The sequence below is a fragment of the Gymnoscopelus microlampas genome, assembly GCF_963454915.1.
Source record: "Gymnoscopelus microlampas genome assembly, chromosome: 22".
Classification (NCBI taxonomy): domain Eukaryota; kingdom Metazoa; phylum Chordata; class Actinopteri; order Myctophiformes; family Myctophidae; genus Gymnoscopelus; species Gymnoscopelus microlampas.
In genome coordinates, this window is record NC_139959.1 from 46,216,274 (window position 1) to 46,231,546 (window position 15,273).

General features: G+C 41.4%; 1 protein-coding gene across 1 annotated transcript; it reads left to right on the forward strand.

The window, feature by feature from the left end:
• Positions 1 to 804: 804 nt before the first annotated feature.
• On the forward strand, positions 805 to 14,420 carry LOC311038681 (NACHT, LRR and PYD domains-containing protein 3-like; the record flags this gene model as incomplete). The annotated part of the gene is made up of 10 exons (XM_084048250.1): positions 805 to 1,069; positions 2,083 to 2,163; positions 3,013 to 3,162; positions 3,757 to 3,997; positions 4,683 to 4,750; positions 5,315 to 7,145; positions 8,823 to 8,987; positions 9,291 to 9,440; positions 10,315 to 10,364; positions 13,757 to 14,420. The coding sequence occupies 10 exons, from the start codon at positions 805 to 807 to the stop codon at positions 14,299 to 14,301; spliced, it is 3,546 nt and encodes a 1,181-aa protein (XP_083904376.1). The 3' UTR covers positions 14,302 to 14,420.
• Positions 14,421 to 15,273: the final 853 nt, after the last annotated feature.

Consider the following 15,273-nt stretch of genomic DNA (forward strand, 5'->3'; position numbering starts at 1 on the left):
CGGCGGCTGTGATCAGATCACAGAATGTTTATGTTTGACTGTCACAGAAGCTGTTCTGAGCTGGAACTCTAACTCTAAATAAGATGTTTTTGATTATAGGTCACCCTGACCTTATGATGGCATGAGTTCATGTTTTCTTTTATGATAGAAGCCCCAAATTTTGTCACAGGCTCGGGAAGAGCGTCAACTAGTGGAAACACACACAAAAAAAAAAAAAGTTTTTTTTTTTTCTTGACGTCTGAGACGTCATCAGCATGCTGGGCTTATGAAGAACGTGACGTCTGAGACGTCAACGGCACTAAATGAGTTAAGAGGGTAGTGCCCCCCCCAAAAAAAAATCTATATGGATTTGTTTCACTGACATAGGGTAAATGGTGCATTTATATAGCGCTTTTATCCAAAGTGCTTTACATTGATTGTGCCATTCACCCATTCACACACACATTCATACACTGATGGCGGAGGAAACCATGCAAGGCACCAACCTGCTCATCGGGAGCAATTAGGGGTTCAGCGTCTTGCTCAAGGACACTGCTACACTAACTCTAGGGGAGCGCCCCAGCCCGGGATCGAACTGGGAACCTTGCGGTTTCCCAGTTCACTCTACCCGGCCACTCTACCCCTGAGCCACTACCGCCCCATATGAATAAAATCTAATCTATAGCTTTCATAAGTATGCAATGTAGACATTAATGCATATTCCCTGATGTACTTAAACTTCCCAAAGTGTGTGTTCAGCGTCTTCACATGTTAAGAGAATGAAGCTGAGATGATAACATCCTCTGTTTGTGCCAGGGATCAACCATGGCGACACTTGAGGAACGCATGTTGAATATTCTGGAGGAGCTGGAAGACAAAGAGTTCAAGAAGTTCCAGTGGTATCTGCAGAAGCCTTTGGTAGCGGGTCTCCAGCCGCTCCCAAAGAGCCTTCTGAAGGAAGCCGACAGGATGGACACTGTCGATCTGATCGTAGAGAATTACCCCAGTAAAGAAACTCAGATTGTGGCCGAAGTCCTGAAGAAGATGAAGAAGAATGATCTAGTGGAGAGGTTTCTAAACACAGCCGAAGGTAGGTGAAGAGAATGTGTAATTTAACCCCACTGTATATTAGGGGTGGGACGATATGGGTATCTCACGACATATCACAACGAAAAGAAGGAAAAAAAAAATATATATATATATATATAAATATATATAAAAAGAAAACATTTTATATCGATATTTTTCAGCAGTATATCGATTATTTATCGCGGGAGGAAGTATCGCGATATCGATATATCGTCCCACCCCTACTGTACCTGTGTGTAACTTGAAAACCAGGCCCATTGCAAGTTGCTTTACTCTGTACTACAGTACTCTGTACTCTGTACTCTCTCTCGGACCACAGGCGTACGGTCACTGGGGCCAGCGAGGCCATGGCCCGGTCTGCAAAAACCATGCTTGCCCCTGTGTAGGGCAAGATCCGCCACGGGATAAAGCCCCTCACCCTTTAAGTCGCCTTTGTTTTCAAATGGGGCTCATTTGTATTCGGCCGAATTGTTAATGAGTGGCCATTAGAAAACCAGTTTCGCCGTCAAACCGGTTATCCAGTGCGCAGAGACGAGCACCTCTCCATTCAGAAATGTAATAGAAGAAGAACCGTTGTCCTGAAACACCCTGCCCCGCGTCTAAACCGGCGGCCTCGGTCCGCGAAAAAAATGGGGCAGTGTGTTTTGGGACGAGCGTTCCGTTTTCCACCCGGAATGGCTCGGTAATTCTCAATAGACTTATCAGCCGTTGTTGTGCGGGGGTTACGATTCTGGCCCGGTCAACGTTAGAATTCACCATACGCCAGTGTCTCGGACTCAGTGATAGTTGCCATGTATGCCCTGCAGTGTCCAGTGTGCCTCTGTGTTGTCCCTGTTGTGACTCTACCCTACATACTGAACATCTTATCATCTGTCCTTTGTGTTGTCCCCCCCCCCACACCCCCTTCATGCTGTCTAACATCATGTTGTGACTCTATTCTACATGTTGAACATCTTATCCTCTGTCCTTTGTGTTGTCCCCCCCCCACGCCCCCTTCATGCTGTCTAACATCAGACCAGCATGAAGCTACAGACGCTGAGCCACCAATGTCAAGTTCAACGTCAACAAGTGAAGGAGTCGCTACCACTGAAGAAGGTGAGCTGACACTATGAATATATGTCTCCAGTATACTGATGAAAGTGGTCTGTTCACTCCATTTACCTCCATATTAGTCTCCATATTCCTTCAAGTGCTTCACGTGCTTTGTTAGATCTGTTTTACTATTATGTAGGACATGCATAAGACCATGTTTTAACATTACACTGACATCCACATAGTTTTATACTGGAAGACTTGTTGTGTATGTCTATCAAAACAGTATTTTGGGGATTGGCCAAATCCGCCATTCCTTCGCCGGGTCAAACAACACAGCTTTCACCATTGTTAATGCATTACGGAGCGCACACATTGTTACATTTTATGTTTTACATAGCGCAAAATACGTGCAGTTTTTTAGTGCAGGTAATTGCAACAAGCACCGATCTTGTGAAAAATGAAAACGGGATTCTATGTCACACGAAAGTAGCAAAAATAGACGATCTACAAGCTCAGTTTTGAGCTGCTATTTTTTATTGAAATCCTGAAAAGTAAAATTTCTCTTTCATTTCAAATGATTTAGTTATTCTTATGTTAACTTTATGAACCTAAATACAAATACATTGGACATAAAAAAGACAATATAATTGTAATACTAGTCATTAAGCTACTAATATAGACTGAAGTAATTAAAGCGGGTCATGTTTGCATGTTAGGAATCATAACAGCTGAAATCAATAATATATCACTATTCTGATATTAACTTGTGGGCCGCATTAAGTGAAGATGGGGGCCGCATGTGGCCCCCGGGCCACCGGTTGCCCATGTATGCTGTAGTCAAATGATTATGAAACTTAGCGCCTAAGACGTGGGTTTTAAGACGTGCATAATAGGGCCCCTGTGTCACAGGTGTCAGTCCAAGGTCTCCTCAGTCTCCACCTCTCACCAACTCTCCACCGAAGAAGAAATGGAAATCATCAGACCAGCAGGAAGCTATAGACGCTGAAACACCAATGTCAATTTCAAGTTCAACAATAAGTGGATTCTCTAAAACTGAAGGTGAGCCGACACTATGAATAGAACAATAAACTGATTAAACTGTCTGGTCTGTTCACACTATTTACTTGTAAACTGTAGTATGCCTTGTGTTAAAGCATCATATGAACTCATATTATAACAGAGCTAACATTTAATTTATAAGATAACCTTCCAACTGACATCCATATTATGTTTATACTGGAATACTTGTTTTCTATTCCAATGATTATGAAAGTTGTATGACAAGAACACTATGAGGCTACGGTGTATGTAGCAAACACTAGTATTCAATTCATTGAGGGATGCAATGTCTTTACATTTTAACCATATGAAATGTAGAATTCTAGAAATATTCCGGCAGACTTTAGGCAGAAAAATATCAGATACAAGCTTGTTGCGACACATTGTGAGCACCTAGAGGGGAGAACAGATTTGGTTTAGAAGGAAATACTAGCTGACCTACTAAGGAGCCCTGGGGGACCCCGGACAACAAAGTATAGCGTTTAATTAAGTGGCTAAATCATAGAATGTTCAGAGGCACGTTTAAATTAGTTTTGGCCACATAGATGAAGTTTAACCAACAACTCAATTTTCATTCCCCTTAAATATCTTCAGCGAGCCTCTTTGTTGATCAACACCGGACTAAACTGATTGACAGAGTGATCATGGTCAATCCCATCCTGGATCTGCTCCTTCAAGAGAAGGTCATCACCCAAGAGGGCTACAATAATGTGACGTCTAAGGATACCAGTCAGAATAAGATGAGGGAACTCTATACACTCCTGAACTCCAGAACATCCAAACACATGTTCTACAAAGGTCTAGAAGAGCATGAGAAGTGTCTCCTAGATGATCTGTAAGCAGTTGTCCTTTACATTTATTTCTCCAAAAGTCTTGGAGGAAAATGTCTCTCTACACAATGCTGTGTACAAATTAATGTAGCTTTTCAGGCCATGGTGTGTTTGTTTGCTAACTTTAGGCTTAAAGAGACAAACAAATGTATTCATAGTCTTCTATAGTAGTAGCCTATAGTATTTATATATAATTGTTAGATTTATATACGGTTAGTAAAACATTTTGTACATTTGAGGAAGCTCCACAAATCACGTCCAACCCAGATTTGTCTCTAACAAGGGGTTAAATTTGTTCTCCTGCTATGCCACAAACATGTGGAACGCCCTATCAACAAGGAGTGTAAAATCCTACTCTCCTTCAAAACCTCCCTGAAAGAGAACTTGCAGGAGACTGCAATTAGAAACTGGCCTCTGTAAAAGTCAAAGCCTAGACCCCCCTCCACCCCCACCCCCTCGAACTGTTTACTGTAGATATTTTAGTTTATATGATGTTTTGTATAGTAGTGTATCATTTTCTGGCATTAAATGTTTCGATGAATTGAGTACAAAGGACCCCAATGGAAACAAGCCATAGGCTTTCTTGGGTTTAAAATCCTCTTAGCAGACCTTGTATTGAACTGTACTTTCTTGTGCTTTTTTTGCAAACTGCTAATAAAGTATTCAATCAATCAATCAATTTCAAAACAGGTGTCCTCAGCCTTCTCCTCCATCAGTCAGTGCAACACAACCCAAAGCAGCATCTACATCTGACCCAGGTCAGTGCTGTTTAAAGTTTATTGACTCTAAATGGAGACATTTCATGATGGTTTATATCTGCTATTGCTATTGTTATCATTGGACATTAAACTTACATTACACTTACACTCAATTACCGAGGGTAAAGGGTAGGCGTAATAAGCAATGCTTCAGCCTATACCTTTTTGGTCAGAAATGTGGGTATCTTTTCTTGATAACATGTGTTTATTTTATTACCTACTGTAATGTTACCACAAATTGACTGACTGAAATAAACTAAACTAAACTAAACGTAAACCTTACATTGCATTACATTACAGTTATCATGTTTCTGAGAATGGTAGCATGTAGCATTGTTGCATCAGACATGTCAGATCATGCTGGGTAAACATGGGTCCTCAGGTTTGTACAAACAGGCTGGAGTAAAGTAATGTAAAGTAAGCAAAGTAAAGTATAAAAGATCTGGACAAAAATATAGTAATAATAATGTCAAGTAAAAACATTTTGTTATTCATTATGTTAACACATCATGCCGATCTTATCATTTCCCTCAATATCTAAATACATTGATTTGTTCCTTACAGATTTCCTGGTGGAAACAAAAATGCATACACGTCCTATTACACACTACCAAGACAAGCTTAAAACAAACGTTAAGGATCCATTTACGTGTGTACCCGACGGGACAGTCCAAAGGACGGATAAAAAGGATTTTGAGTGTTACACGCGTCTCACAATCGCACGTGTGGATGACACAGAGATCAGCAGTGACCATGAGGTCACACAGATGGAGAGGAAGACAGCAGGGCAGGAGATCCAACTCAGTGAAATCTTTAAACACCCCTCTGGACAAAACAAACGCATGAGAACAGTGATGTCCATTGGCGAAGCAGGAGTTGGCAAAACCTTTCTCGTACACAAGCATGTCTCTGACTGGGCAAAGAAAAAAGATCAAGATCCCCATCTCACATTCGTGCTACAATTCCGCCAGCTCAATTTGTTCAAGGGGCGAAAGTTTAGTTTGGCTCAGCTAATTCATGAATGCAACCCGATTTATGAATGCATCTCAGAAGAAGCTCTGAATGACATCTTCACCAAGCTGCAGACGTCAGGAGAGACTAATTACGACAAGAGTCCCTGCAAAGTTCAGTTTGTCCTGGATGGGCTAGATGAAAGCCACATGACCTTCGACTTCAAAACCCACCATGAATGCTCTAAGGACTTGTCCCAGGCCACCTCACTGGAAGCTTTGCTCGTCAACCTGATCAAAGGGAGACTGCTTTGCTGTGCTCAAATCTGGATAACCACACGCCCTGCAGCAGCCAAACAGATCCCTGATGGCTTCGTTGACATGGTAACAGAGGTGAAAGGATTCACTGATGAAATGAAGGAGAAGTACATCAGGAAGAGAATCGGAGATGAGAAGCAGGCCAGCAGAACCATTTCACACATCAAAGCATCAACGTACCTCCACATCATGTGTGAAACCCCAGTCTTCTGTTCAATCATTGCCACCGTTCTGCAGGACATGTTGAAGACCGGTGCGAAAGGAGAGCTTCCCAAGACCCTGGCTGAGATTTACAGCCACTTCATCTTTGTCCAGACAAAGAGGAAGTGGCTAAAGCATGGTGGGAATCAACAGAAACTCACAGAGGCTGATAAAGCAGTTCTTCTGAAGCTGGGCAGGCTAGCGTTTGAACATCTGCTGAAAGGCCGGCTCAGTTTCTACGAAGAAGACCTGAAGAAATGTCATCTTGATATTAAAGAGGGTCCAGTGGACTCAGGACTATGCACAGAGATCTTCAAACCAGACAGTCATTTCTTCCATGAAACCGTCTACTGTTTTGTTCATCTGAGTATCCAGGAGTTTCTTGCTGCAGTTTACCTGTTTGACTGTTTTACACAGAAAAACATGGAGGTACTAAAAGCATTCCTGAACAATGATGATTTCAACAGCAACAGTTCCCTGTCTGACTTCCTGAAGGCTGCAATTGAAAAAACCCTGCAGAGTGAAAGTGGCCACCTGGACCTCTTTGTCCGCTTCCTTCATGGAATCTCACTGGAGTCCAACCAGAGACTGTTGGGAGGCCTGCTGGGTCAGACAGAGAACAGTCCAGAGGAGATCCAGAGAGCCATCACCAACCTGAAGGAGATGAATCCCTGCAGTGGCTCTCCTGACAGATGTATCAACATCTTCCAATGTTTGACGGAGATGAAGGCCCACTCAGTAAGTCAAGGAATCCAACAGTACCTGGAGTCAGGAAAGGAACTCTCTGAGATCCAGTGTTCAGCTATGGTCAGAATGCTGCAGATGTCAGAGGAGGTTCTGGAGGTGTTGGACCTGCAGAAATGCAACACATCAAAGAGGGGGAAATGGAACCTGGTCCCAGCTGTGAGGAACTGCACAACAGCCAGGTTAGTAGTCATGTGAATGTCAACATGTTAGAACAGCTTTCACTTATATACTACATGCATTAATTCAAAATTAATACAAATACTAAACACGCACGCACGCGCACACACACACACACACACACACACACACACACACACACACACACACACGGACGGACAGAGTGCAAAACATACTCTTGCCAATCTTTTGAAATAGCAGATCTACAAGCTCACACTATGTCACATCGTGACACATTGCGAGCTTGTATATCGGCTATTTTCAAATGGCCTACATTTATAGGGCTGAAGGGGTTAATCTATGTTTTGTAATAATCAATATCCACAAAGTAACTAGTAACTAAAGTTTTCAAATAATTGTAGTGGAGTAAAAAGTACAATATTTGCCTTTGTGATTTATTGGAGTAGAAGTAAAACTACTTAAACCTTGAAATACTACAGTTAAGTAAATCTACCTCAAAATTGTACTTAAGTACAGTACTTGAGTACATGTACTTAGTTACTTTGCACCACTGCAACTGTGCACACGCCCTCCGTTTACCTCACTCTGTTCCTGCAAGCACAGTAGTGTGTGTGTGTGTGTGTGTGTGTGTGTGTGTGTGTGTGTGTGTGTGTGTGTGTGTGTGTGTGTGTGTGTGTGTGTGTGTGTGTGTGTGTGTGTGTGTGTGTGTGTGTGTGTGTGTGTGTGTGTGTGGTCAGTGACTTGCAGAATTCCTTTAGATTGTCTCATTGAAACAGTTGAAGTGATTGACATGCCAGTGTGTGTCATGGTGGCAGTGAAAGGTTGACAGGTGTAGCAACAGTCAAACCACCACAATTTAAGGACTCCTGGGACATTTTTAATACCAACTTGGCCAAATTGTCAAATATTACAGAAGAAAGAGTCAAACATTATGAAAAAAAGCCAATCTACAAGCTCACAACGCCTCGCAGTGCGAGGTGTTGAGCTTGTAGATCGGCTATTCTCACAGTATTTATCTGTGGAACCAAGTCAAATTAAATGTAATGCATCAACTCCTACAATTCTAAGTGCTCTCTGAGTTAACCCATTCAATCCAGGAACACATCTCTGTCATTTGTAGACGTCTTTGGATGTTCAAAAATAGCAGATCTATAAGCTCATAGCGCGGCACTCGGTGCCGCGCTATGAGCCTTTAGATCTGCTACTTTTAGAAAAAATGTGAAAATATGTGCAAATCTTTGAAAACATACAGTATTTTCTAAAGCGAACATTTGTAACTCAAATCCTTGCTTTCAGGGGATTCTACAAATGTCTTCTAAATCCTAACAGTTTTTTGAAAAATCTTATGTTGCTATAATATCAGTGGTGCTCAAACCTTTTTCATGTCAAGGACCCCCAAAATTATGTAATTGGCCGCGGACCCCCATCTAAAAATATGTTGTTCCACGGACCCCCCCAGAAGCAAAGATTTGAGTTACAAATGTACGCTTTAAAAATATATATTTTCAAAGATTTGCACAGATTTTCACGATTTTTCTAAAATAACTGATTTACAAGCTCATAGCACGGCACTCTGTGCTATTTTAGCCAATGTATAAATTAATGGTTTAAGTGGTTACACAGATGTGTTCCCGGTCTTAATGGGTTAACTTCCTTGACAGTGAACTTGACTGATCTGTTTTGATCATTTCTGATTTTACATTAATCTGTCATTACAGACTTGTTGGCTGTAACCTCCAGAAGGACGACATTGAAGTTGTGGCTTCAGCTCTCAGTTCTAATCCATCCCATCTAAGACACCTGGACTTAAGTTATAACCCGCTGAACCTGGATCCACTGTGTGATGCACTGAAGAATCCTCATTGTAGACTGGAAACTCTACGGTCTGATTAATTTACAATACTTATTTGAATCATGTATTTATTATGTGATTGTACTATTAATATGACACACTTTGAATAGAATAATGATAAGGTACAGTGACTACAGTATAAGTTACAATTAAAATTAAGATACGTTCACTCTTTCTTTCTTTATTTCTTTCTTTCTTTCTTTCTTTCTTTCTTTCTTTCTTTCTACTTTAAAACCCAGACAGTCCATCCAGACCAGGTCCTTTAATATGTGGCTGTAAGAAGGTTTTATTTATAGCAGACATTTAAATTTATGGTGTTTTATGTTTCATTTAGACTGATGCACTGCTGGTTGTCAGAGAGAAGCTGTGAAGCTCTGGCCTCAGCTATCAGCTCTAATCCTTCTCATTTGAGAGAATTAGACTTGACCTTCAACGTTCTGCCGGAATCTGTTCTGATGAACTTCTCTGGATTGGAAACTCTCAAGTGAGTAGACTTGGACTGTGCTCATGTTGGTTAGAGCAGCCATTCCCTTGTTTCATGTTCCAATGACTGGTAGGCCAGCGGGGGGGGGGGGGGGGGGGCATTCTGAATCCATAACATCCATTGTTCAAGTCTGACACGACAATCCCCTCCTCCCACCCCATATTATACAGTCAAGAACCTTCGCACGCACGCACGCACACACACGCGCACACGCACACACACACACACACACACACACACACACACACACACACACACACACACACACACACACACACACACACACACACACACACACTCGTAATAGAATAGTGTTACTGTCACAGAAACCTTGCATCTCCATTTCATTTATTTTTGTTTTCTTTCACAAATGAATGCTATTGCTTAAGCCCTAATATATTCTTCACTTTATGACTGTCCTGTAAAAGCAGTGAAAATACCTGATGTACAAGACAAGCTCACAACACGTTCCATCACCTATTTACAAACTTATAATAATAACTACATTGGATCCATGATCTACAAGATCAAATAGTAGATCTAACTGAAGAAGATATATAAAATCCTCTCCCACTCATTTCATGACAGTTGCTCATCCAGCACATACTGCTGCAGTTCCATTTGAATGTCCTCAATTTAACATTGTATGACCACAGCCTGCTGGTCATTACCATGAGAAGAAATAACATTACTCTATATAAATCTAAAAACAAGAAGTGTTTGTAACTCCTCTCCTCCAAGCCAGGTGGCAGTGAGTTTGTCCAGACGGGCTGCCTGGTGAAGATAATGGTAGCAGAAACACTGTAGTGTCAGGTAGTGGAGACGTTGTGTTAGACAGTCAGACATTGATGCATTGTTGTTCTACTTCCTACAGTGTGAAACATGGAGGAGAACTCTGGACCAATCCTCAACTCCTTAAAAGATGTGAGTATCTGTCTGTCTGTCTGTCTGTCTGTCTGTCTGTCTGTCTCTCTGTCTGTCTGTCTGTCTGTCTGTCTGTCTGTCTGTCATATTGAAATGTTCTACACTGTTTTATACTCTGTTGGCCCCTCCCTCCCTGGATGCTGTTCTGAAAACTCTTAAGTAGAGCTTCCAGTGAATTCAGGTGGTTTCTCTGCTCTTGGTCTGGTCCTTAACACCAGCTGATGCTTGTTTACAAAACACTCCTAGGTCTCCCTACCTGACACACATTCTGCATGTTTGGGTCTTTTTATGTCTTTATTGATAGTACAGTAGGTAGACAGGAAACGGGGAGAGAGAGATAGGAAGTGACACGCAGGAAAGGCTGTCGGGATCGGGACTCAAACCAGCGACGCACTGTCAGGCTACATTAGAGCCTAGATGCCCGGACCGCTAGGCCAACAGTCCGGTCCAATGTGTATTATTTTACATTAACCACTTGAACCTTAGTATCTCTATTCTGTGGAGAACTTTAGCCAAAAATAGCCGATCTACAAGCTCACAACAGCGTTGTGAGCTTGTAGATCGGCTATTTTTGGCAAAGAGGTTTGGTGTAGAGGGGAAAAAGAGCAGATCAAGTACAGAGCCAAAGGTGTAGTTTACTAAGTGTTGATGGTTTAAGTGGTTAAATGACTGAAAACACACATGAACATGAATCTAACATTGATGGATAAAGCAAGTCTATGAAGATATCTATGAAATCTATGAACAAGTTTAATCTGCAACACAATGTTATACAATATGTAGTGAGGGGGTCCCTGCTTCATCTCTCTCTCAGCTAAGGGGTCCTTGGCCTGAACAACGTAGAAGACCCCTGGCATAGGTCTGGTGTGATGTCATAGGGCATGTCTGATGTCATAGGTTAGGTGTAATGTCATAGGTCAGGTGTGATGTCATAGGTCAAGTGTGATGTCATAGGTCAGGTGTGATGTCATAGGTCATTATGTGTAGAGATGCTGCACATCATGACACATGTCAGATATCAATATATGTCACATACGCCAAAGTTTACTCAAATATGTATATGCTCTATATTAGTTATGTATTTATTTAAAGCAGTGATTCTCAAAAGTGGGATTCAAGGACCCTCAGGGTTCTTGAGGGGGTTCCAAATGCACCCTTTACAGGTCTGTAACTGTAGAGTGTACAAATGAAACCAAATGAACCCTTATGGGTCCATTTGGTTTCATTTGTACACTCTCATTCAGAGTCCTTGAAATTATTTTTTTTGAGAACCACTGATTTAAAGTCTCTTGACTTCTGTATGAATATTCATTTTGAATATTGGACATTTGAATGAATTTAAACCCCCCCCGGACAGGCCGTACAGGTCCCCCAAAAGAGGACATGTCCGGGTAAAAGAGGACGTATGGTCACCCTAACAATGCAGCCAGAGTTTGTGGTTAGCAGTTAGTGTTTGCAGTGACATAAGATTCATTAATGAAACCAGAAGTGCCGGTTTAAGACCAGCGGAACGGTAGGCAGTTCCGGTAGGAGATACAACAGAGACTTCCTGTGTCTCCTACCGGAACCGCTGCCGGTCATCAAATTATTGTCTTAGGAATGAGACAAGAAACTAAAAAAATATCCATGAATTCAAGTCTCCATGGGGTGACTAATCCATTGAAACAAAGTTTTTTTGTGTGAAGTGTCCCTTTAATGCCTAACTGCTCCCCCAGAATAGGGATGCTGGGGTTTAAGTATTTAATATTAAATTGTCAAATATTACATAAGAAAGAGGCAAACATTGTGAAGATAGCCGATCTACAAGCTCACAAGCCTCACAACAACTTGCAGTGTGAGAAGTTGTGAGATTGTAGATCAGTTGTTTGTGGAACCGAGTCAAACTAAATATAATGCCTACAATCCAAGTGCTTGTCAGGGTGCGGGTCCCCTGTTCAAATATGATTATTTTGGGGGGTCCCCTAGCTGTTCAAATATGATTATTTTGGGGGGTCCCCTAGCTGTTCAAATATGATTATTTTTGGGGGTCCCCTAGCTGTTCAAATATGATTATTTTGGGGGGTCCCCTAGCTGTTCAAATATGATTATTTTGGGGGGTCCCCTAGCTGTTCAAATATGATTATTTTGGGGGGTCCCCTAGCTGTTCAAATATGATTATTTTGGGGGGTCCCCTAGCTGTTCAAATATGATTATTTTGGGGGGTCCCCTAGCTGTTCAAATATGATTATTTTGGGGGGTCCCATGGTGTAAGAGAGGCTTAACCCATTAAGACCAGGAACACATCTGTGTCATTTTAAAATGTCTTTGGCTACTCAAAAATAGCAGATCTACAAGCTCATAGTGCGGCACCGAGTGCCGCGCTATGAGCTTGTAGATCTGCTATTTTTGCTAATGCTTCTGGGGGTCCCTGGAACAACATATTTTGAGATGGGCGTCCGCGGCCAAATACATATCATTTTGGGGGTCCTTGACATGTAAAGATTTTGTTCCAGGGACCCCCAGGAGCAAAGATTTGAGTTAAAAATGTAGTTTAAAAAGATATATATATTCAAAGATTTGCACACATTTTCATGATAAAAAAAAAATAGCAGATCTACAAGCTCATAGCGCGGCACTCAGTGCCGCGCTATGAGCTTGTAGATCTGTTATTTTTTTAGTAGTCAAGGTATAAATAATGGTTATATCTAAAAATCTAAAATGACACAGATTTGTTCCCGGCCTTAAAGGGTTAAAGGGATAGTTCACCCAAAACATAAGTTATTTTCTATGGATTAGTCACCACATGGAGACTTGAATTCATGGATCCGTTTTAGTTTTTGTCTCATTCCTAAGACAATAATATGATGACGAGCAGTGGGTTCCGGTAGGAGACACAAAGTGTCCTTTGTGTCTCCTACCGGGTGACTAATCCATAGACAAAAAGTCATTTTGGGGGTGAACTATCCCTTTAATGGAGGCATGTATCGTTTATGTTGGTTGGTTGTCTCATATTGTCAGGAAGAAACCTCCTATCTCCTTATTTATACTTTATAGTTTTAAATTTGTATTAATACTTACTTCGTCATACTACAATTTCACACAAAAGTAGCAAAAGTAGCAGATCTACAAGCTCACAAGGCGCCGCGTTGCAGAGCGTTGTTGTGAGCTTGTAGATCTGCTAATTTTGTTATTTGTTGTTTGTGGGTTTTATGAATATTAAACCAATGACATGTGTGTGTGTGTGTGTGTGTGTGTGTGTGTGTGTGTGTGTGTGTGTGTGTGTGTGTGTGTGTGTGTGTCTCTCTCTCTCTCTCTCTCTCTCTCTCTCTCTCTCTCTCTCTCTCTCTCTCTCTCTCTCTCTCTCTCTCTCTCTCTCTCTCTCTCTCTCTCTCTCTCTCTCTCATATATATCAGATCTCCATCCTCTCACACTGGACCCAAACACAGCAAACAGAAACCTCTGTCTGTCTGAGGACAACAGGAAGGTGACAAAGGGGGAGGAGCTTCAGTCGTACCCTGATCATCCTGACAGATTTGATGATTATAAACAGGTTCTGTGTACAGAGGGTCTGACTGGACGCTGTTACTGGGAGGTAGAGTGGAGTGGAGAGGTTTGGATAGGAGTGACTTACAGAGGGATCAACAGGAGAGGATATGGTAGTCTATTTGGATTCAATGACAAGTCCTGGAGTCTGTTCTGTTGGGGAGGCGGTTACACTGTCTCTCACAATAGTAGGGAGACTGACCTCCCTGTCAGTTCTTCTGAATCCAACAGAGTAGCAGTGTATCTAGACTGGCCAGCAGGGACTGTGTCTTTCTATAAACGGTCCTCTGACTCACTGACACACCTTTACTCCTTCCAGTCCTCATTCACTGAACCTCTTTACCCTGGGTTTATGCTTTCCTCCTCCTCCTCCTCCTCCTCCTCCTCCTCAGTGTGTCTTTGTGAGGACAGATAATGTCTCTGATGAGTTGACTCAACCAATAGGGTTAAGGTGTGTGTGTGTGTGTGTGTGTGTGTGTGTGTGTGTGTGTGTGTGTGTGTGTGTGTGTGTGTGTGTGTGTGTGTGTGTGTGTGTGGGTGGGTGGGTGGGTGGGTGGGTGGGTGGGTGGGTGGGTAGGTGTGTGTGCGTGCGTGCACGAATGCACCGTTGTGGAAAGTAACTAAGTACATTTATTTAAGTACTGTACTTAAGTATAATTTTAAGATACTTTCACTTGAGTATTTACCCTTTTCAATACTTTGTACATTATCATTACACAACACACAACCTGTTTTATGAAAATAGTTTGTATTTATTTATTGTTTACAAATTATTATTCTTTTATGTTTTTTCCTAAATTAACCCCTACTTGATCATACTACAACGTCACACAAAAGCATCAAAAGCAGCAGATCTACAAGCTAGAAACACGGCGTGAAGCGACACGTTTCTATCTTGTAGATCTGCTGCTTTTGATGCTTTTGAATGTGAATGGTGAAAAGTAAGAGTTTTGGAACATATGAGGTTTCCACCCGACAGAGACGATATACATTACTTTCTCTGTTTTGTCAATTCAGATTCAAGCAATTCAAGCAGAATCATTTTAATGACTATTTAGAAAATACTCAAGTATAAGTGTTTGTATTTTTATAATAGCTCTACTGTACTACATACCGCCAGTGGTGTAAAGTAACTAAGTACATTTACTCAAATAATGTACTTAAGTACAATGTTGAGGTATTGTTTTTACTTTACTGGATTATTTTGCAGTGTGCAGTACTTTTACTTCTACTCCACTACATCTCAGAGGCAAATACTATACTTTTTTACTCCACTTCAATTATTTGAAAACTTTAGTTACTAGTTACTTTGTAGATTTAGATTTTTTTCACAAAACATACATTAACCACTTCAGTCCTATATACATTTGGGCAATGCGTCGCGATG